The 21,147-nt window shown below is 39.1% G+C and overlaps 1 protein-coding gene across 2 annotated transcripts in view; it reads left to right on the top strand.

Moving 5' to 3' along the window:
• The window catches only part of HTR7 (5-hydroxytryptamine receptor 7), an 85,839-nt gene that overhangs the window by 62,089 nt on the left and 2,603 nt on the right, over nt 1-21,147 (top strand). The window contains exon 2 of one of the 2 annotated variants that reach the window (XM_072806151.1): nt 15,973-16,736. In XM_072806151.1, coding sequence (XP_072662252.1) covers nt 15,973-16,735 — 763 coding nt within the window. In that variant the 3' untranslated portion in view covers nt 16,736. The remainder of the gene's footprint in view (nt 1-15,972; nt 16,737-21,147) is intronic. The other variant, XM_072806150.1, reaches the window with a different exon arrangement.

Below are 21,147 nucleotides of genomic sequence, written 5' to 3' on the forward strand. Positions count from 1 at the left end.
CTTTAGAAATATCAAAGTAGGGATAGCAAGGAGGCAGTTGGATTTGTGAGCCTAGACCTCCATGGGGTAGTCTGGGCTGGGGATTCAAATTGGTGGATCATCAGTCAATAGAGGGTTTTAAAGCCCTGGTAATGGAAGAGAACAGCTAGAGAATACAGAATTAGAAGGACAGTGGGGTTGGGATCCAGCGTGGAGGAGTTCCAAAGCATAAAGGCCCCATAGTGGAGGACAAGATGGCCAAGAAGATAGGGCAAGAATAGGCCAGAGGCACAGGAGAGCTTGGGGAGTATGTCAGTACTGAACTAAGGGAAGTTTCAAAAAGGAGGCAGTGACTACAGGCTGAGGGCTGCAGAGCCATCAAGTATGACAAGAATGGAGCGATGTCCACTGGATCTGGAGAGACAATCAGTGGTCCTAATGGGATCTGCCTCAGAGGTCTCTTGGACTGGAAGGTGTATCACAGTAGATTGAGGACCGCTTATATCAGATAAGGGCCCCACCATCTTCCCAGTCAGCCTGGCTTGAAAACTGATGAGTCTCTTCAGCTTCTCCTTTCTCTTTGTCCAGTTTTACCCCCCAAGTCCTTGCTAAATCATTTCTAAGTGCTATCTACTCTGTTTCAACAGTATCTTCTGCTTCTGTCTTCTTTTCTTTATTCATACAGCCACTTCACCAGCTCCAGGACAGCTAGCCCTCATACCAATAAATTCCATCAGCACCCATGCTGCACTGCCAAGTGCTCATGTGGGGGGCATAAAACCCTCTGTTCTTCCTCCCAAGATGCTTCATATGTCCTCTCACTCTCTCTCCCATTGGATCCACTCAGGTTGCAGCCTCATTTGCCAGTTCTTTCTTTAAAATGGAATTCTGGGAGGAAGTCAGGCCTAGTTTTTGAGTGTCTGCCAGGTGGTGTGAAAACTTTAAGTACACATTCTCATTTCCCCATCACAGTGACTCCATCCTTCCCCCTTTCTTCCATGGGAGGCAGCAGAAGCTCTGGACAGCTGAGCATCCATTTCAGAGTACTCTAGCTAGTGAAAAGGACAGAGCCAGAATTCACACCAGATCTGCCCGGTGCAGGGTTTCCACAGTTTCCATTTTAGCCAGATGTTGAGTATTGTCTAGCCGCCAAATGAAGACAATGCTTCTCTGTGCAGCATAAGGTAAAGAATTGGGTGAAGGCCATGCCAAAGAAGTTGAGAGTGGGGAAGCTTTCAAGAAATCCTGGGGAGCCTGCCATCACATTTTGAGGGACCACAGTGCACACCTGCACTGTGGCTTGTCCCCAACCCATCCTCCACTCTCTGTTCCTCTCCCCTGCTTTGTTTTTCTCCATTGCACTTAAACAATGATCTGACCTACTGTCTACTTTCACTTATTTATTTATGATCTCTGTAAGCTTCATAGATGATTAAAATTTTATTTATTCAAAGTTATATTATTTTCAGGTATACAACATAGTGATTCCACAGTGCTATGCTGTGTGTGCTACAAAAAGTGTACTTACCATGTGTCACTGTGCAACACTATTGCAATGTTATTGACTTTATTCCTCATGCTGTGCTCCTCATCCCCATGGTTTATTTATTTTGTAACTGAGAAGTTACCCAGTTTGCATCTCTTAATCCCTTTACCGATTTCACCTATCCCACCAACCTACCCCTCTGGCAGCCACCAGTTCTCTGTATTTATCATTCTGTTTCTGGTTTTGTTTGTTCATTTGTTTTGTTATTTTAGATTCAAGCTTCGTGGGTTTTTGTCCCTTTTGTTCACCACTGTAGCCCCAGTCCTTAAACAGTACCCACCATACTGTAGGTACTCAGGATATATTCTTTGAATGAATAAATGAATTGGAGAAGGCAAAGAATGAAATTTGGATTTGCTTCAAACACTAGTGAGTGCTTGTGGCTTACTTTTAGGGGCTGTAGATGCCAAGACGAAGCAGTGCTTCATTCCTAAGCATGAGGTGGAGTGCTTGTCAGCAAATGCAATTTCTGAGATCATGTGTTAATGAGGAGAATGCGATAACTGTCTCAGTTATCAATTGTTGTGTAAGAAACCACCATGTAACTTTATTTGATTCATTATTGTTCCAAAATCTGTGGTCAGGAATTTGGGCAGAATTCACGTGGGTGGTTCACTGACACCAAATGGTATCATAAAGGATTATTTATTTGACTACACTCAGCTGGTGTCTGGGCCAAACTAGAAGATCCAAGAAAGCTTTATCCACATCAGTGACTCCTCAGAGCTCCTCTACAAGGTTCTCTCTTTTTTAACATGCTTAGCCTGGGCTTCCTGGCAGCATGGTGGGCTTCCACGAGGGGATTTTCCAAGCTGTGAAGGCAGAAGCTACAGACCTCCTAAGGCCCTTGGTCTCAGAAGTCACACATCACTTATTCTACTCTCTGTGGGTAAAGCAAGGCACAAGGCTAGGCCAGAATGAAGGAAAGGGGAAAAGTTTACCTCTCAAAGACAGGGTGGCAAAGAATATATAGCCATCTGTAGTGTCCACCACAGCCCATTCGGAGACTAGACTGTTAGGATGCCAAGAACTGGCTTCCTCCCAAAATGTACGCCATGATTCAAGAAGTTGATGAGAATTTAAGAATGCAAAGATAATTTGTAAAATCTTCTGAGAAATTGAGTATGGTTAATAAGCAGTCAATCCCAAACTTGCCAAGTTCATAGAGAGATCTGTAAAAAAAAGGACTGAAGGGCAAGTGAATGAAATTACTGAATGAGACCTTTTTTTTTTTTTTTTTTTAAAGTAGGCTCCATACTCAGCATGGAGCTCAACTGAGGGCCTGAACTTATGACATTTACATCAAGATCCAAGCTGAAATCAACAGTAGGATGCCTAACTGGCTGAGCCACCTAGGTGCACCTTAAAAAAGGCCTTTAGTTATTTTAGAGAAATAATTTTTAAAAAAATTTTATTTATTTATGAGAGACAGAGAGAGAGAGAGAGAGAGACAGAGACAGAGAGAGACAGAGAGACAGGGAGGCAGAGGCAAGGCTGAGGGAGAAGCAGGCTTCCTGTGAGGAGCCCGATGTGGGACTTGATCCCAGATCCCGGGATCATGCCCTGAGCCAAAGGCAGATGCTCAACTGATGAGCCACCCAGGCATCCCTAGAGAAATAGTTTTTTGAAAATTATATATGTTCATCATAAAAATGTCAAGCAATTATAAAAAACACAAATAAGAAAGCAACAAATTGTCAAAACCCTCCCTGTGCAGAGAAAAAAATGATAGTGTTAACATTGGTGAGGCTCATTTTAGATGTCCCTTTATGCTTCTGTCCACTTAGAAGGACAGCTGGCAGTTTGGCTATTGGCTGTTTCAACAGACAGATCCAGAGAAAGTTGATAGATGAAAAATTATAAGAAGGAGATCACATTAAACATATTATTCTAACAAAATATTCAAAGTTTACTTGAATTTAAGAGAAAAATAAAATTAAAATGAAGGAAGTACAAACTTTAAGCAAGGGCTATTAATTTTAATGCTATTAGTTCCTAAAAGATTGCATGAAGATTATGGGGAAAACATGCAACCATCAAGAAGCTCGATTTACAGAAACTGTATGTTAAAATTTTACAGACAGTATCAGTTCTTTCCTACTACAAAAGTTGAAGTGATCAGTCTTCCAATGGTGTATCTTACACCATTTTCATTAGCTCCTAATTCTTGTGGCTTATGCTATTTTTACTTTGTAAAATTTATATTCTGTTTTTCTAATATAAATCCCACAGGTGTTATTTCTACATTTAAACAGGTTCAGTGATAATCCTGGTTTCTTTGGTTCTAAATTCTTCATTTAAAATTTTTGTTTAAATTTTATTTATTTGAGAGAGAGAGAAAGAACAGAAGGAGAGAGAGGGAGAAGCAGGCTCTCCACTGAGCCTGATGCAGGGCTCAATCCCAGGACCCTGAGATCATGACCTGAAGCTGAAGGTAGACCTTAACCAACTAAGCCACTCAGGTGCCCCTAAGTTCTTCATTTTGATTCACCTTTTAGTTGGATAAATTTTGTTTCCACCCACCCACCAAAATGAGTTTATGGGTGCTATATTCCCTACCTACATTCTTTCATGTTTGAGAATGCCCACTTGTTGACTATATAACCTTAAATAATAGGTATCATGTTCTTGTACACTCACGTCTTTCTAGACATTTTTGTGTTATGTTACATTATGGAATGATGCTATTGAGAAATAGTCTGATTGTTTTCCCCTTGGATATTTTTTGATATCTTTTTTCATTCATGCAGGTGCCTATATACACTTTCCCATATCTTAAAGTTCCATAACTTTACATGGATAGGTCGATAGGTCTTATTGATGATAATTCTGTGTTACTTTTTCCAAACTGTGTTGTATGTCCTTCCAATCATAACATTCCTCTCTTTCATGGATTTAACGAAAATATCCTATATTATATCTCTGAATACTTTTTACATTTTGTACCTCTAATTGATATTGTATTGTTGCTACTTTGTCGAGTTCTTTCGTTTCTTCTGGAGCACCAGTTATCCTTATGTTGTATTATTGTTGTGTGTACTCCTTGTCTCACATCTTCTCTCTAATTGCGTGAATAAATTCTTCCCTCTGCATTGTTTATTTTACTTGCCACCTTCTCTCCATGCCACTGATTTACTTTTCACCTGTGTTTATTCTATTCTTAGCTGCTTCTAATTTATCTATTAGATCTGAACTGGTGGTGTTTTAACCTCAATTTATTTCCTTAACTCTGCAGTCTCTTTTTCTATCTCATTCTGCTGTTTCAGCATCTCATCTTTGAGTCCCTGCTTTAGTGATTATGTATGTATTTGGCCCTTGAACAACACTGGTTTGAACTGCATAGGACCACTTCTATGTGGATTTTTAAAAATTAGTTCAGTACTGGAAGTGTGTTTTCTCTTTCTTATGATTTTTTCATAGCATTTTATTTTCGCTAGCTTACTTTGTTGTAAGAATACAGTATATAATTCATATTACACATAAAATGTGTGCTAATCAACTGTTTATGTTATCAGGCTTCTGGTCAACAGTAGGCTCTGAGTAATTACATTTTTGGAGAGTCAAAAGTGAATATGGATTTTTTACTGCATGAAGGGTCAGTGCCCCTAACTCTTGCATTGTTCAGGGGTTATATGTATTTGTTGAGGTCCTTTAGAATGAAAAGTATTTGTAAGAAAACTGCTTCTAATCTAAGGGTGTGCTGTCTTTTTAATTTTGTTTTCAACAATTTTATGCATGTTCTGTTGCTTTCTTCTTTCACTGTTATTACAGTAGTATGTTTGTGTAGTTGCTGCAACATTCTTTTTAAATTTGGCTCATTCTTAACATGAGTTATTTAAATCTTAATGTTTGTTTTGACATTGTATAGTTGAACTCTCCTTGAAAATCTGCCATATTTGATATCAGTTAGTTTTCTCCCTTTAGGCTACTACTTATTATATCTGCTTTTCTATAGCCTGAAAGTGTAGGGTTGGGGGAAAGGGGAGGGAGTAGACCACTACAGCTCAGTGAAAAGCCCTTAGTGAAGGACTGTTCTTTATTCTGAATTCTCATGAAATGTCCTGTATCAGAGCACATTCCACTAAGCTGAGGATTACCTACCTTCTGGACCTTGGTGTATCTCCCATTTCAGCCCAGTGTCTTAGAAGATCATAGATTTTGGTGCTCCTCCTTACCATGGCTAAAATGATATTTGAGGGGTTTTGTTCTTGATGGTTTTCATGGATTTTCTTTAGGCTGGCTCTTCCTCACCTCAATTTACTTCAAATAATACTAGTCAGAAATTATTTACTCACCCTCTTTCTTCAGCTGCTTCTATGAGGTGGTATTCTGTGGGTAGTATGTGATTAGAAGTCACTTTGTACTACCATAAAACAGAATATATATGTTTTCCTTGCCTGTGATCTTTTGAAGCTTTAACTAAAGTTTTATGTCATTTCTTTGTTTTATTGCTGTTGGTCAATTTTGGGTCACTCCTTGTCTTTCCATTTCTGTCTGTGAGGAATAAAATTCTTTGGTGGGAAAATTTAGACTTTACTGTAAGGTCAGAAACAACTGAAGTGATTAAATACCAAATATAATTCAGGGGTCACTAGTAATATCTTACATTATTTATTTTCATGACTTTGTATAATTAGTTAAAAATCCTTTGAAAATTTTTTGACAGATACAGAGTTTTACATATTAGGTAGTTAAAAATAGAGTGACAGGTAAGAGAAAACTTATGTGTGTGTGTGTGTGTGTGTGTGTGTTTTGTTTTTGTTTTTGTTTTTGTTTTTGTTTTACCTTGAATGATGGAAAAATTCAGCAGAAAACAATCGTCTTATGGTAGAGTACAGACAAGTTAGTCCCCCTGGAAGATTTGTCTCAGTTTGAGTAGATAGCAAATAGGTCTCTGTTGAGCTCACTTGGTAGAAAATTTTTTGTATCCTTAGCATCGGTTATCACCGGGTATCAGTGGTAGGCAGAATTCTAAGATGGCCCCAAGGTTCTCTTTTCCTTGTGCGTATGCCCTGCATAATTCCCTCTCCTCCAGTGTCAGTGGGCCTGATCAAATCAGGTGAGCCCTTTTCAAAGAGGATTTAAAGATCACAGAGGTTGAGATGTGTAGCAGGTGTTTCCCTGCTGGCATTGAAGATGCAACCTTTATGGATTCTGCAGTGACAAGGAAATGAATTCTGCCAATAACAATGTATGCTTGCCAGAGTTCTATGATACCTCAGCCCTGGCCAACACCTTGATTAGCCTGGTGAGACCCTGAATAGAGAACCCAGTGGAGCCATATCCAGACTTTTGACCTACAGAACTGTGAGAACATCTACAGATTTGGTGTTATTTTAAGCTACTAAATAGTGGTAATTAATTATGTAACAACAGTAAACTAATACAGTATATGAATTTTTAAAAATACTTTTAGCTTTAAGTGATTTGCTTTATTTTAATTAAGCCTGATTTTCTCCCTAAAGGTAAGCTATCATTTCTTATCTTATACTTTAGTTTTTCAAAGAGGAAGTTTTTGTTACTCTTTCCAAATTTTTACTTTTTTTCTTCAACACTGGGGTCAGAATGGGAAATTGAGATTTTCACTTGTCCTAACTATGACTATAGCCTGGAGATACTGATAAAAATGGTTTTAAAGGATATAACCCCATTATAACAGTGGTTTTAGAGAATAGGCCCATGTGTAGGTTAATGGCAAATGTTAAGTTTGATGTGTTCTTAAAAATTTACTTTTAATTTTTAAAGTTAAACTTATTTATTTATATTCTAAACACTGCCAAATCATGACTGCACAGCTCACTTAATTTCTACAAAGGGAATGTATTTATGTAACACACCCAGATAAAGAAATAGAACATTTCTGGAACTCTAAATTTTCCTGAGACTCCCTTTTATGCAACATCCCCTGTCCCTTCAAGATAACCACTATTCTGGTGTATATCACGATAGGTTAGTTTTGCCCGTTTTTGAACTGTGTTCTTTTTTTTTCCTTTTTGGGTGCTTTAGCTCAGTATTATGTTTGAAAGAATTACCTATGTTGGTGAATTGAGCAGTACGTGGTTCACTCTTATTGTTTTATAGGATTTACTGCATAAATACACCATAATATATAAACCTATTCTTTTATTGTAGAACTGTACTTATTTTATTCTTGTGGAATGGGTTGGTTTCATTTGGGGCTATTACTGTTAGCGCTGCTATGAACATTCTTTTTTTTTTTTCTTCAAAATTTTTATTTATTTATGATAGTCACAGAGAGAGAGAGAGAGAGAGGCAGAGACACAGGCAGAGGGAGAAGCAGGCTCCATGCACCGGGAGCCCGACGTGGGATTCGATCCCGGGTCTCCAGGATCGCGCCCTGGGCCAAAGGCAGGCGCCAAACCACTGCGCCAACCAGGGATCCCTGAACATTCTTATATATATATATACTTTGATATTTTGATGAATGTTCATTGTATACTTAGAAGAATATAGGGGCACCTGAGTGGAATAGTTGGTTAAGGATCCGACTCTAGGTTTCTGCTCAGGTCATCATCTCAGCCCTGAGTTGAGCTCCTCACCCAGCATGGTGTCTGCTTGGGATTTCCATATATATATATATATATATATATATATATATATATATATATATATATATATATCTTCTCCATATATATATGCATATATATTATTTCTCCATAATATATAGAAATATATATTAAAATATGTATACACACATACACATACATATATATTCTGGTTCAATAAATGTTAAAAATAGTTTCCCAAAGTTACCGCATCAATTTATACTCCCACCAGCAGTGCATGACAATGACAGTTGTGTTTTGTCTTCACCAGACACTTAGGATTGTAATTTTTACCATCATCATCATCATTTTTTAGAAATAGTCTCTATGTCCAACACAGGGCTTGAACTCACAATCTTAAGAATAAGACCTGAGCTGAGATCAAGAGTCAGATACTCAACTGACTGAGCCACCCAGATTCCCCCATCATCATCATTTTTATTTTTAAAAATTTTTATTTCAATTCAATTTAATTCAGTTTAATTTAATTAACATATACTATGGTATTAGTTTTAGAGGTAGAATTCAGTGATTCATCAGTTGCATACAACACCTAGTGCTCATTACATCACATGCCCTCCTTAAAGCTCATCATCACCTAGCTGCCCTATCCCCCCACCCCCCACCCCTCCAGCAACCCTCAGTTTATTTCCTATAGTTAAGAGTCTTTTATGGTTTGTCTCCTCCTCTGATTTCATCTTATTTTATTTTTCCCTCCCTTCCCCTATGATCCTCTGTTTTATTTCTTAAATTCCACACATGTGTAAGATTATATAATTGTCTTTCTCTTACTAACTTATTTCACTCAGCATAATACCCTTTAGTTCCATCTACGTTGTTGCAAAGGACAAGATTTATTCTTTCTGGTGGCTGAGTAACATTCCAGTGTGTGTGTGTGTGTGTGTGTGTGTGTGTGTGTGTGTGTGTGTGTATCTCATCTTTATCCATTCATCTGTCAGTGGACATCTGGGCTCTTTACATAGTTTGGTATTGTGGACATTGCTGCTGTAAACACTGGGGTACACGGGCCTCTTCAGATCACTATGTATCCTTTGGATAAATACTTAGTGGTATAATTGCTGGGTCATAGGGTAACTCTATCTTTAACTTTTTGAGTAATCTCCGTACTGTATTTTGGAGTGGCTGCACCAATTTGAATCATCATCATTTTTAATTGTAACCGTTCTGATGCGTGTCGGTGGCATCTCAGTGTGCTTTTTAAAAAATTATTATTCAAGAGAGACACACAGAGAGTGGCAGAGACATAAGCAGAGGGAGAAGCAGGCTCCCCACAGGGAGCCTGATGCGCAACTCAATTCCAGGACCTCAGGACCACAACCTGAGCCAAAGGCAGATGCTCAACCACTGAGCCACCCAGGTGCCCCTCTCAGTGTGCTTTTAATTTGCATTTCCCCTGATGACTCATGATATTTAACACCTTTCTGTACGTTTATTGAAGGCTAGTAATTTTTAAACTTTGGGTCATGGTCCATTATTGGGTCATGAAATCAATTTAACACACTATGACCAACATTTTAAAAATCTGAAGTAGAATAGAAGAGAGTGAATTGCAATTTATAATGGTAGGTTGGTATTGTGAAACTTTTGTTTCAGTTTCATAATACATAAATATATGCATGTCTGTGTCTATGTCTATACCTGCATACACACATACCTATGCCTTAATTTCTTATTTATATACTTAAATATATGTGTACTGAATGACTGGAAAATATATTCATTATAAGAAGTATTTGTTCTTATTTCTTATTTATTGTTAAAAAGGTTTACAAAACCCTGTTGTATTCTGTACATTTAAAAAAATCTACAATTTAATTAAGACATAAAACCATGCCTATTTCTTGCATTTCACACAGTGGGAGACAAAACTGATAACTGGCATAACGCAGATATGATCCATGATGCTTTTGCTGTGCCAAACTGGAACCACCATTAAGATGAAATATTTAAGTAAAAGTAAAATCTTTCATACAAGAGGAGAGTCTTTGTAATTGAACAAGGGAAGGCTGCTCTGACAGCAGTACACGAGATAAGGAACAGAACAGTTCTAAATACAAAGCCTTGGGCCTCCAGATCCTCTTGAGAGAGAATCTGTGGATGGCAACCTGTGAATCTGTAGGTTTCAAAAGCTTCTCTGTGATTCTGACAACTTTGGGAACCACTGTTACAGGTTGGAGATTCCAGTGGATTTCACCTGTGAGGGAGGAGTTCTCATGGAAGTGGTGTGCAAAGTGTATAGACCTTTTTAAAGTTTAACACTTGCCAAAGAGTAGTTCTATCCTATTTCTTTTACCCCCTTTATTCTGTAGCAGTAAAATTCAGGAGAAGTCATTTCATTGAAGAACCATTACCTGTGATTTCTATCTATATAGTAGAACGGAAGACAGGCAGCAGAATTCACTTGCTTTTTAATCCTTCTTTGTGTAGATTATAACTTCCCAACCCTCTTTTTCTACAAACCCCTTTCTTTAATAGAACTCCTGTTGTGAGTTGCATATGTGTCACAATTATATAATACTTTGGTGCCTTTGTCTCTGAGATTTACTTATTTTAACATTTGTATGCATTTTAAAGTTAAATTCTGAAGGCTTTATATATAAGTACTTTGCTTTCTAATTAACACTGAACATAAATGTTCATAAAATGTAGTATGACAAATATTAGCCATGTGTGTTAGGGAATATTTAGAATCAATCTAGATTGCCTTCCCCACCCCCTCTCTCAAAGGTAAGACTTATACTAGACAAGATTTGAGAGAATGAATGTATAATTTGGACAAACACTTCCCTGAATACCAATATTACTTTATATATTAATTATGGGACTTTAAATGCCAGTGAATTCTGTTTCCTTTGTGTGAATTTACGAAAGTAATAAAACACTTTTGGAAAGCTTATCAAATAAAACAATCTAAGATTTAATTATCAGCTTTTTAAAGATTTTATGAATCAGATTGTCTGTATTGCCAAAATCACTTAGGTGGCTTAGAAATCACAGAATCCTCCTTAATCTTTTATTTTATTCTCAGAATTAAAATGATGTTCTTTTCTTTTCTTTTTTATATACTGCTAACAAAAGTTAGGCATAGAAAAATCCAAAGAAAAAATTTAAAATGACTCAAATCTCTTCAACTTAGATAAAAGTGCCATTCATATTTGGTAGATATTCTAGACATCTCAGTATACACACACACACATATACATACACACTCATATAAACACCTAGTTTTACATAAAAAGATTAATGCAATATATGGCACTCTGTATTTTAGGGCTAGACATCATTTTCTATCCACTTTCTTGTGTTTACATGTCAGTAAATAGATAAGTATGTTATAATATTTAATGGTTACATTATATATCTACATCTGTATCCATATTTCTATCTGTATCTTTATGTATACATGCAACAGCCCTACTTTATCTAACCTCTTATTAATAGATATTTACACTACAGCTTCCCCTTTCTATTAGGTATTTAGTTAACATCCTTCCACATTAATAATTTTGCATTTGTACAGCTATATTCTTGAATTCCTAGAAGTCTGATTGCTGGGCCAAAAGGTAAATGTTGATGTATATTCCTTACCAAACTACCCTAAAGAACTGTCATCATAGTTGCAATTTCCACTAACAAAGTGAGAGATGCTTATTTTTTCATACTTTCTCAATATTGGCTTTTGTCTTTCTTAAAAATTAACAAATGACCAAAAATTCTGTCGTCATTTAAAAATTTGCATCTTTCTGATTATGAATGAAATTGTACATTATTTCCAAGTGCTTATTGGATATTCTTATTTCTTCTTTGTTTAATTGCTTCAGTATTTTTATTGGGATGGCTGTCTTTTTCTCATTGACCTGGAAGAGATCTGTGGACTCAGAGTTTGTCTTTTGACTTTTAACTCCGCACACGATCATTTTTAATTTAAACTAAATGTCCTTTATTTGTTTTTGTTTTGTGTATAAAATTTTTTTGTCAAAAATGTAATCACTATGTCATTTTATAGTTTCAAGCTTTTGTATCATAGTTAACGAGCATTGTTCTTCCAGGATTGCAGAAATACTCCCCCATATTTCTTCATAGTAGCCTTACTTTTTTACATGATAATCTTTGATCCATCTGGGATTTATTTTTGAATAAGGAGAAATCTAAGCCAGGTTTATTTTTACTTACCCCAATTGCTAGCCAGTTGTCAGACTTCAAGAATACATACCCAATTTACTACTGATTTTAAAATGACTCATTTTCTTTTATTATTCCCTTAGATATTTGAATCTATTTGTGGGCTCTATTCTACTCAACTGACCTGTCTGAGTACTTATTACTGCGTTTGTTTCTGTGGCTTATTACTTTTTTTTTTTTTTTAACTTTTTTTTTAAAATAGAATATGTATCCTTTTTAGATTTTCTGTTTTTAAATTTTTCAATTTTCTTCAATTTTCTTCCTTTTTAGATTTTCTGTTTTTAAATATTTACTTGATAAACTTAAAAATTATTTGGTCAAATGAAGAAAAGCCCAGCTGGAATTTTCAAGTAGAGTTGTATATTATTTTTAGATTAATTGAGGGGAAATTGGTACTTTTATAACACTGGGTTTTGTTTTTTAAAATGTTTCTCTATGGATTCAAGCATTCTCTTTGTTATTTCAGTAGCATCTTATGTATTCTTGTAGGCCCTGGCATTTAAAACATTTATCTAGATATTGTTGCTGTGAATAGAGTTATTTCTTTTTATTGTATTTCTAGTTGTTAATTGATTTAAAAAAAAACTATTGACTTTTGTTTATTTATTTTATTTCCAGACACTTTAATGAGCACTCATTTATTTTTTAAAATCATCTTTTGGTTGATTTTAGCCGTCAGTTCTCACCAGGTGGTGCCCAAGAGACTAAAAAAGTAATTATAACTACCTTACTGTAGGACATGACATGATCACTAGAGAATGGAGTCTAAAACAGGATTTTGTGGAATATAATTTGTGTACCCAGGAAGGACCAAATATGGGCCAACTCCCATCACAGAAATGCAATATAAGTCAGACTTAGTATATTAGAATGAATGAGCATGCTGTGTTTATGAGATTATTTAATATTGTGAGATGTGCTTTGGTACTCAATTTCTCAGGATTAATCATTTTGAATTCCATATTATTTATGTGAGCATAAGAAAGGCTGGATTTAATTAGGCATGAAGATAGAATTCCCTGTTTGAGTAAGGAGTATGTGAGGGGTGAAAGGGAAAACTGAATCGAATTCCTCAAGAATAGTTTACGAGATTCTGAATTCCAGTCTTACTAATTTTTTGTATAACCCCACAAATAAAATATAACTTTTCTTGTTGAGTGATCCTACTTCCTCCTTCCAGCAAACACCAATTGCCCTATCTAGGCATATCCAACCCTCCCCATGTGAGTAGTTGTAAGATGGTCTCACAATGCCATCTGGTGGCTACCTGGGGAACTGTAGGGACTTGTCTCTTCCTGTTGGACCTCCTGCTGGGTTGGTATCCTGGAAGCTGGATCCAAGCTTGTGCCTGTGGCTATGGGCAAAGAGAGAAGATAATCAAAATCCAAGTCCTGGCAAAGCCTTGCTGGGGGAGTTAAGAAACAAGGAAGAAGCCAAAAGGCTACATCCATCCACAGGAGTCTATGGAGAGCAAATGTGAGATCTGTAAAGAGAGTTCTGGAAAGCAGTTCCAGCAGAAAATACGTGAACCAAAGCAAAACAAATAAATATATTTTAAAATTTTATTGTTATTATTTTTTAATGGAATATCTCAGAGCAGAGATCAGCTTAACTGTATGCTACCAGTCAGTTCCAACACTTTGCATCAGGAATTTCCTCATTTACCTTTTTTTTTTTTAAATTTTCTTAACAATTTTTCTGCAACTTAAAACTCAGATAATTTCAGATAATTCCCAAATGGCATTGCCCTTCCTTGCTCCCTTCTTACTTCCTTTGCTCTTTTCCCTTCCTTTGCAGCTCTAATTCTTGTGTTCTCAGGAGAACCTCCCTCTTTCTCATCCTTCATTCTGTTTGGGAACCAAACCTTAATCCTAGTTATACCTTATAAAGCTAGGGATAGTGCTGATGGGTCAGCTGTATGGAGGAAAGGGACCTAAAGGTTGTAAAATGAACCCATGCCACTAACGCCTGAATCCTTGGAGAGAATCAGGAGTCCTTTCACCATTACCATGACCCGCAGTCTTCCCGTTCAACCCAACATGATTTCCTCAAGTGTCTGCATTCAAGATTTTTATCTGTTTTATTCACTGCCATATCCCCAACTTTTAAAACAGCATCTAGCTTACAAGAAGAGCATGATTAATAGTGGTTGAAGGAATGAATAAATATTCTTTATGAATGAGAAAATGTGGCTGATCCTTTTTACTAATATTTCACATTTACCTTGTTGTAAGTGCTGTGCTGATGCTAATTCTCTTTTTTTTTTTTCTGATGCTAATTCTCATGGTGAAAATATGATTTTTTGACTTTTGTAGGATAATTTAAGCAAAACATGTGAGGCTATTTCTAGCACAAAATAATTGTTTTTAAAACTCCAACCCATCAACTGAGAGACTTCCAGAAAATAACCTCTTGGTAATTTGGGGGCTCTCTACCTTTTCTTTTCCTGCGTTAAGAGTCCTTTTAGGGGCAGCCCAGGTGGCTCAGCGGTTTAGCGCCACTTTCAGTCAGGGCCTGATCCTGCGTGGAGCCTGCTTCTCCCTCTGCCTGTGTCTCTGCTTCTCTCTCTCTTTCTCTCTCTCTCTCTCTTTCTCTCCCTCTGTCTCTCATGAATAAATAAATAAAATCTTTAAAAAGTATATCTTTTATATCATACACGAAAAAAAAAACAACAAAATGACCAGCTTTTTCTGGTTTTGGCTTCTTATGAGCTCTTTGCATTCTCCCTAAAATAGAAGCTAAGACCATTCAGTACAGAGAAGAAAACAAATTTGAAAAGCTGAAAATCGTTAAACATTTAACAAAAACATCTTGCTGTGTATGTTTTCTGTTTGCTGAGTCTCTTTTGCATTGGAAATCCTTGATGACAGAGATGGAGAAATATTTATTCTCTATGTAGATCGAAGCGCAGAAAAAAACATTGGCTTTACCTCCTATTTTTCAGAATTTTGCCCCTTTTTTTGTGATCCTTCTCAGGAGGGGAGAGACAAGGTAGGCTGTTCTTATTTTATAGATTGTTCTTCTGACATTACTCTTGTGTGAGAATTTTCTGGGTGTAAAAGAAAAAATGATTACTTGCTACTTTCCATTCCCAAACCCTAGGATTTCCTTAATAGCTCACAAATCTCTATGATCTTAAAGAAGTGCTTTTGCTATGGTGCAAAGGGGAAGTTAAAATGAATTCAAAGCCTGTCTGAGTTAGGACAATCCAGGAGATCAGTGGGTGTATAATATCAGAGCGTGGTAGACCTTAGTTAATTTGTGAGGATGTGTCACAACATATATGGTCACAATGTCAGGCTTGACATTTTGTTCCCGGCTGACTTCAGTGGCAGTGGTCGTGGGGGGAGGGCGGATGTTTAATCTTTGGTTCCCTGACTGTGTGGAATAGGAGAGGCTACAAGGTAGGAGAAGACCAGGGCCTAGCATTATGGACAGAGGGCCCCCAGGCTGATTGCTGGCAGCACCTCCAGATGATTGTATGACCTGGAAGGAAGGAGGTAATATCTCAGAGCCTTTGTTTGCCTCTCAGTAAAATGGGAATTAGGATGCCTCCCTAGAAGGGCTATCCTGAGGAATGGAGCTGCGGGGGAGAAAGCCTGGCACCTGGCTAGTGGTGCTTCTGGTTGCTCAGGTGTGATCATGGAGTCACACGTTGGCTTTCCGTTTCTCCCCTAGGTACCTTGGGATCACGAGGCCACTCACGTATCCCGTGAGGCAGAACGGGAAGTGCATGGCCAAGATGATTCTCTCCGTCTGGCTTCTTTCGGCCTCCATCACATTACCACCGCTCTTCGGATGGGCTCAGAACGTAAACGATGACAAGGTGTGCTTGATCAGCCAGGACTTTGGCTACACGATCTACTCCACGGCGGTGGCATTCTATATCCCCATGTCTGTCATGCTGTTCATGTACTACCAGATTTACAAGGCCGCCAGGAAGAGCGCTGCCAAGCACAAGTTCCCCGGCTTCCCTCGGCCCGAGGAGCCAGACAGTATCATCTCCCTGAATGGCATGGTGAAGCTCCAGAAGGAGGTGGAGGAGTGTGCCAACCTTTCAAGACTCCTCAAGCATGAAAGGAAAAACATCTCCATCTTTAAGAGGGAGCAGAAAGCAGCCACCACCTTGGGCATCATTGTTGGGGCCTTCACGGTGTGCTGGCTGCCGTTCTTCCTCCTCTCCACAGCCAGGCCCTTCATCTGCGGCACTGCCTGCAGCTGCATCCCACTCTGGGTAGAGAGGACATTTCTGTGGCTGGGCTATGCAAACTCTCTCATTAACCCTTTTATATATGCCTTCTTCAACCGGGACCTGAGGACCACCTACCGCAGCCTGCTTCAGTGCCAGTACCGGAATATCAACCGCAAGCTGTCGGCGGCAGGCATGCACGAGGCCCTGAAGCTCGCCGAGAGGCCCGAGAGACCCGAGTTTGTGCTGTAAGGTCACTTATCACTATTTTCCTTTTATCCCCCCACCCCTGGTCTGGAAGTTCTCAGAGTATATCACAGGGGGCTTCCTGAATCAGTAGCCAGCTTCTTTCCTACCAGCAGATCAGATTGGGATTGAGGATACTATAGACTCCAGTCTTCCAGCCAACGGAGTTCCCAAAGCTAAAGTCAGGTACTTACAGGGACAGGAAGTCAGGACTGATTTGTCAATGAATTACAGTCAGTGTGATGGGCAGGGAAGGTGATGTTTCCCATCCCTTTCCCATAAACAATGTTGGAGTCATGTCCTGTATCTCCCTTTCTTGTAACATTGTTATTGTTGTTTTGCTCTTACTCTTACATCCAGTAAAGCTTTTTTGATGCCCTCCTCCTTCACTGATAAAGTCCTTTGAGAAAGGGAGCAAACTCACATGAGCTTAAAGGAAGCAGCCTGGAACAAAGGAGAGTGGAGAGCATGGGGACATGCCAAGATGAGGCAGTCTTGAAAGCTACAGAGCTTTTAGGAAGCGCTGCCCACCTTTGGAGGAGGAGAGAACCCTGTAGAGGGTGAGTCTGTCTGGGAGGCCTCTGACTTTCCCAGAAGCAACTGCAGTAGGTGTTAGAATCTCAAGAAGGATCAAAGAGGGCCAGTGGTGATAAAGAATGGGTATTTCACATGCAACCCACTCACTGAGTTTGGCATGGTAATGAAGGAAGAAGACGACAGAGTAATTAGGGTTGTCTGCACATCACACCCTGATTTTGCTTTAAATCTGAGGCAGAGGCAGCATCTTCCTGTTTGAAAGCTGTTTGAGGGCAAAGAAATTGGGACGAGAAGATGGAAGGTGCTGGTAAGAGATCAGTGTTGAGCATGAGAGGAGGAGGCACTGCTCTTCACTGGACCCAGAGGGAGGGAGCAGCCGGAGAACCATGGGCCGCCAGGCATCTTGTCCAGACCCTTCATTTGACAAAAGAGGTAATAGATTGGGGGCTAATGTGGCCCTTAGTGAGCTAGGACACTCCTAGGTCTAGATCCTATCTCATCTGAATCTTACTTCTAGAAATTCTTCCTTAATTAGATTCCTTTATGTGTAACAACCATGGCAAAGGACACATTCCTGCTCTTGCTATCCCAGAAAAATAGCCCTGCTCCAGGACACTAAAGTGCCCTCAAGCATCACAGCATACAACGGAGGCTCCCAACCTAGGATACTCCCCAAATGACAAATAACTGAAAATCTCCAGGACTCAGCCTATTCCCTAACTTCACTAGCACAGCATCCATGGATATTTGCCTCTGGGTCTTTAGCTAGTATGGAGCATTAGGTATGATGGGGGTCAGCAAACTTTCACTCTGAAGAGCCAGATAGTAAGTGTGTTAGGCTTTGCTAGAGATAGGTCTCTTGAGAAAGCAGTCATAGACACAAGTAAGCAAATAAGCCTGGTCATGTACCAATAAAACTTTATTTACAAAAAGTTCAACAGCCAGTTGAATTTGGCCCATAGGTGATAGTTTGCTGTTCCCTGGTCTAAGAAAATGACTATCCTCTCATTACATCTCATTCTACTTGATTTATAATGATTGTATTTATAATTATAGAATACGAAAATCATTTGGAATAATTGCCTAAATCTCCATTAACTTCCGGAAATTTCTAGTAAGAGATTTGGAGTAGCTGCTGTTTTAAAAAATCAATACCAGGCAGCTTTCTAGTCAGTTACAGTGTGGGAAGACTCCTTTTGAAATTTGTGCCTATAACTGTTCCATGCACTGAGAAGGATGCAGAAAATATGTGATGTTTTTCTGGTCCTGCATATGTTTCTGTATATTTCTGTTGGACAGTCTGAGCATAAACACACAGGTATGCACAGTCACCCTTTTTGTAATAAGAGCAAAGGAGAGGTGGAAACAGGAAAAACTGTAGGATTCAACGGAGAGGAAAATAACTCAGAGCTTACCCTAACCCTGATCAGGGAAGACTTTGGAGAATATGGGCATTCATGTAAAGGCATTGGTATGGGGCCTTCTGCAAAGGACAGTCAGGCTGGCACTGAGGTTTGATATGGGGCAAGATTTGGAGATCCAGTGGAAAGGTAGAATGAGATAAAATTGTGAAGGCTCTCCTATTCTAGCCCCAGCAATTTGGGATTTGGGTATAGATGAGTAGTTTTCAGCCAGAGTTGGTTTTGCCCCCAGAGGACATTTGACAATGTCTAGAGGTATTTTTGGTTATCACAGTTAGGGGAGAGGAGGACCTACTGCCATCTCATAGGATGCTGTTCAACATCCTGTAATATAGGCACTGTCACTCAAAATAAAGAATTACCCCACATTCTGTAATACTGAAGTTGCAAAAACCGTGGTGTGGACAGAGGGGAGCCATTGCCTGAATCTCTGCACATAGGAGAACAGGAATCATCAAAGTGATGGAGACTGATCCAGAGGCACCAGGTGATATGAATCAGAAAGTAGAGGCTGGAAGTAAAGTTTCTTCAGTGGCTGGTTTTCCCCAGAAACATGTGAGGCCTTTCATGTGCAAGGCATGATGGCAGGCATGTCAGAGGGTAGAAAGATAAAGAGGTGACAGTCCTTGTCTCTGGAAGCTCACAGTCCAGTGGGCTGGGTAGATGTGGTGATAGTAGTTAGTAAGACAAGTAATCAGAATATCTCATACTTGTATTCAAGCACACACCAGCTGAAGAACCCAAACAATTCATAACCTTACTGGAGTTTCTGGAAGAATGGCTGGTGTCCAATCCAGAGCTCATGGCAAGCCTTCTCAGGATCCTTTATCTCCCCGCCCCGACCTGTCTCTCCAGCACCCACATGTCTTGGCCAGCCTACAGACTCAGGGTTCCTCCCTCTCTGGCTGCTTGGGTTTTAATCTTGTTCATTTATGCCCCTAACTGCCTTCTTGGCTCTATTTTTGCCTCCTACATAATATAATGGCTTTCTTCCTTTTCTGTGTAAACAGTCTACTAGACTGTATTGCTACATCCAAATATCTACCCATTTCTTCCCATTTTCTTGATCAGCACAGTGAGACTCAGGAGTCCAACCGGCACTTGGGTAGGGAGTGGAAAGAGAGAAAAGACTATGCATGCTTTGCTGCTAATCTTAATTCACTTTGTCACCTTTTCACAAGTATCCGAATCTGGCAATATAAAACCAGGTGTGAGAATGTGATATAAACAAGAATTCTTTTGTTTTTCTTTTTAATATGACCACCTTATTTATGGAGGTGCTTTCGAATGCTGTAAATTGTTTTTAAGTGTCACATTGTGATGATTTTCGTTCTTTGACACTGTTATTGTGAACAGTATAGAAAGGCAGTTATTAAAATACTTTCATATGAAAGAATTTCATGAAATTGTTTTGAAGTAGCTCTTCTTTTGCCTCTCCTTTCTCCTCAGTGATCATATTGCCTTTCTCTTCAAAAAGCCTCTTATAATCCCTGTTGATTGCACTGGTGAGTTGTAGTAGAGTAACCTTGGGTTCCTTTTATGAATTCTGTCAATCTGCTGCTCCAGGCTTTGTGCTGAAGCTTTTGAGTTTCAGGGTGAATCTACCTTTTCTTTATGGAAACCAGTGATTAAAAAAAAATTCAAATGGAACTGGAAGGAAGCCCCAAGTTGGGCTTCCTGCTCATCCGGGAGTCTGCTTTTCTCCCTCTCTTTCTCTCTCTGTCTCTCTCCCTGTGCCCCTCCCCACTCACTACTCCTTTTTTTTCTCTCTCTTTTTCAAATAAATAAATAGATAAATAAAATCTTTAAAAATAAAAATCAAGCAGTACAGATGGGTATATAAGAAAAATAAGCCTGGGCGAAAACTATCCCTGGGGGAAATCAGAAAGGAGGGGATATTTGGAGTGGGCCTTGAATAAAGAGCAGGAATTTAAGAAGAAGGGATGGCAGGGATGGAAGTGGAGTTGGGCCTACTCAAAGCAGTTGGGACAGTATGGACAGAGGGGCAGAGATGTGGGTGCAGGTAGATAAGGCAGATAAGGAACCTGGAGTGGATCTTCAGCAGTCCCTGGAAGCCAAGTGAGTCCTCCTTCAACATGGAGGACCAGGTGGGCAGTGTGGGTCAGGGGAGAGACGAAGTCTTTTGAACAGGAGTGAGACCAGGACAGGGCTTCACAATAGGAGAAGGGAGATGAATTAAGAGACCAATATAAAAATGGGATCCTTTGTCATGAGGGCCCACAAGAGGAGCGTGGCACTGAGACCAGGAAAGAGGCCAAGGATGTCTATATGTTCAGTACTGGTTGACTTGCAGGTGGGTTGTGAGGGCAGGGGAGTCAGACGGTGCTGCCACTTGAGACCTGGAGGGATTCAGTCCATTTCATAAACCAGTGTGAACAGAGCTGTGCTCAGCTGTAGAGAAGTATAGTCTCTCCTCTATGCTGAGACAGGTAGAGTCCT

The sequence above is a fragment of the Canis lupus genome, chromosome 29 (assembly GCF_048164855.1).
Source record: "Canis lupus baileyi chromosome 29, mCanLup2.hap1, whole genome shotgun sequence".
Lineage (NCBI taxonomy): Eukaryota > Metazoa > Chordata > Mammalia > Carnivora > Canidae > Canis > Canis lupus.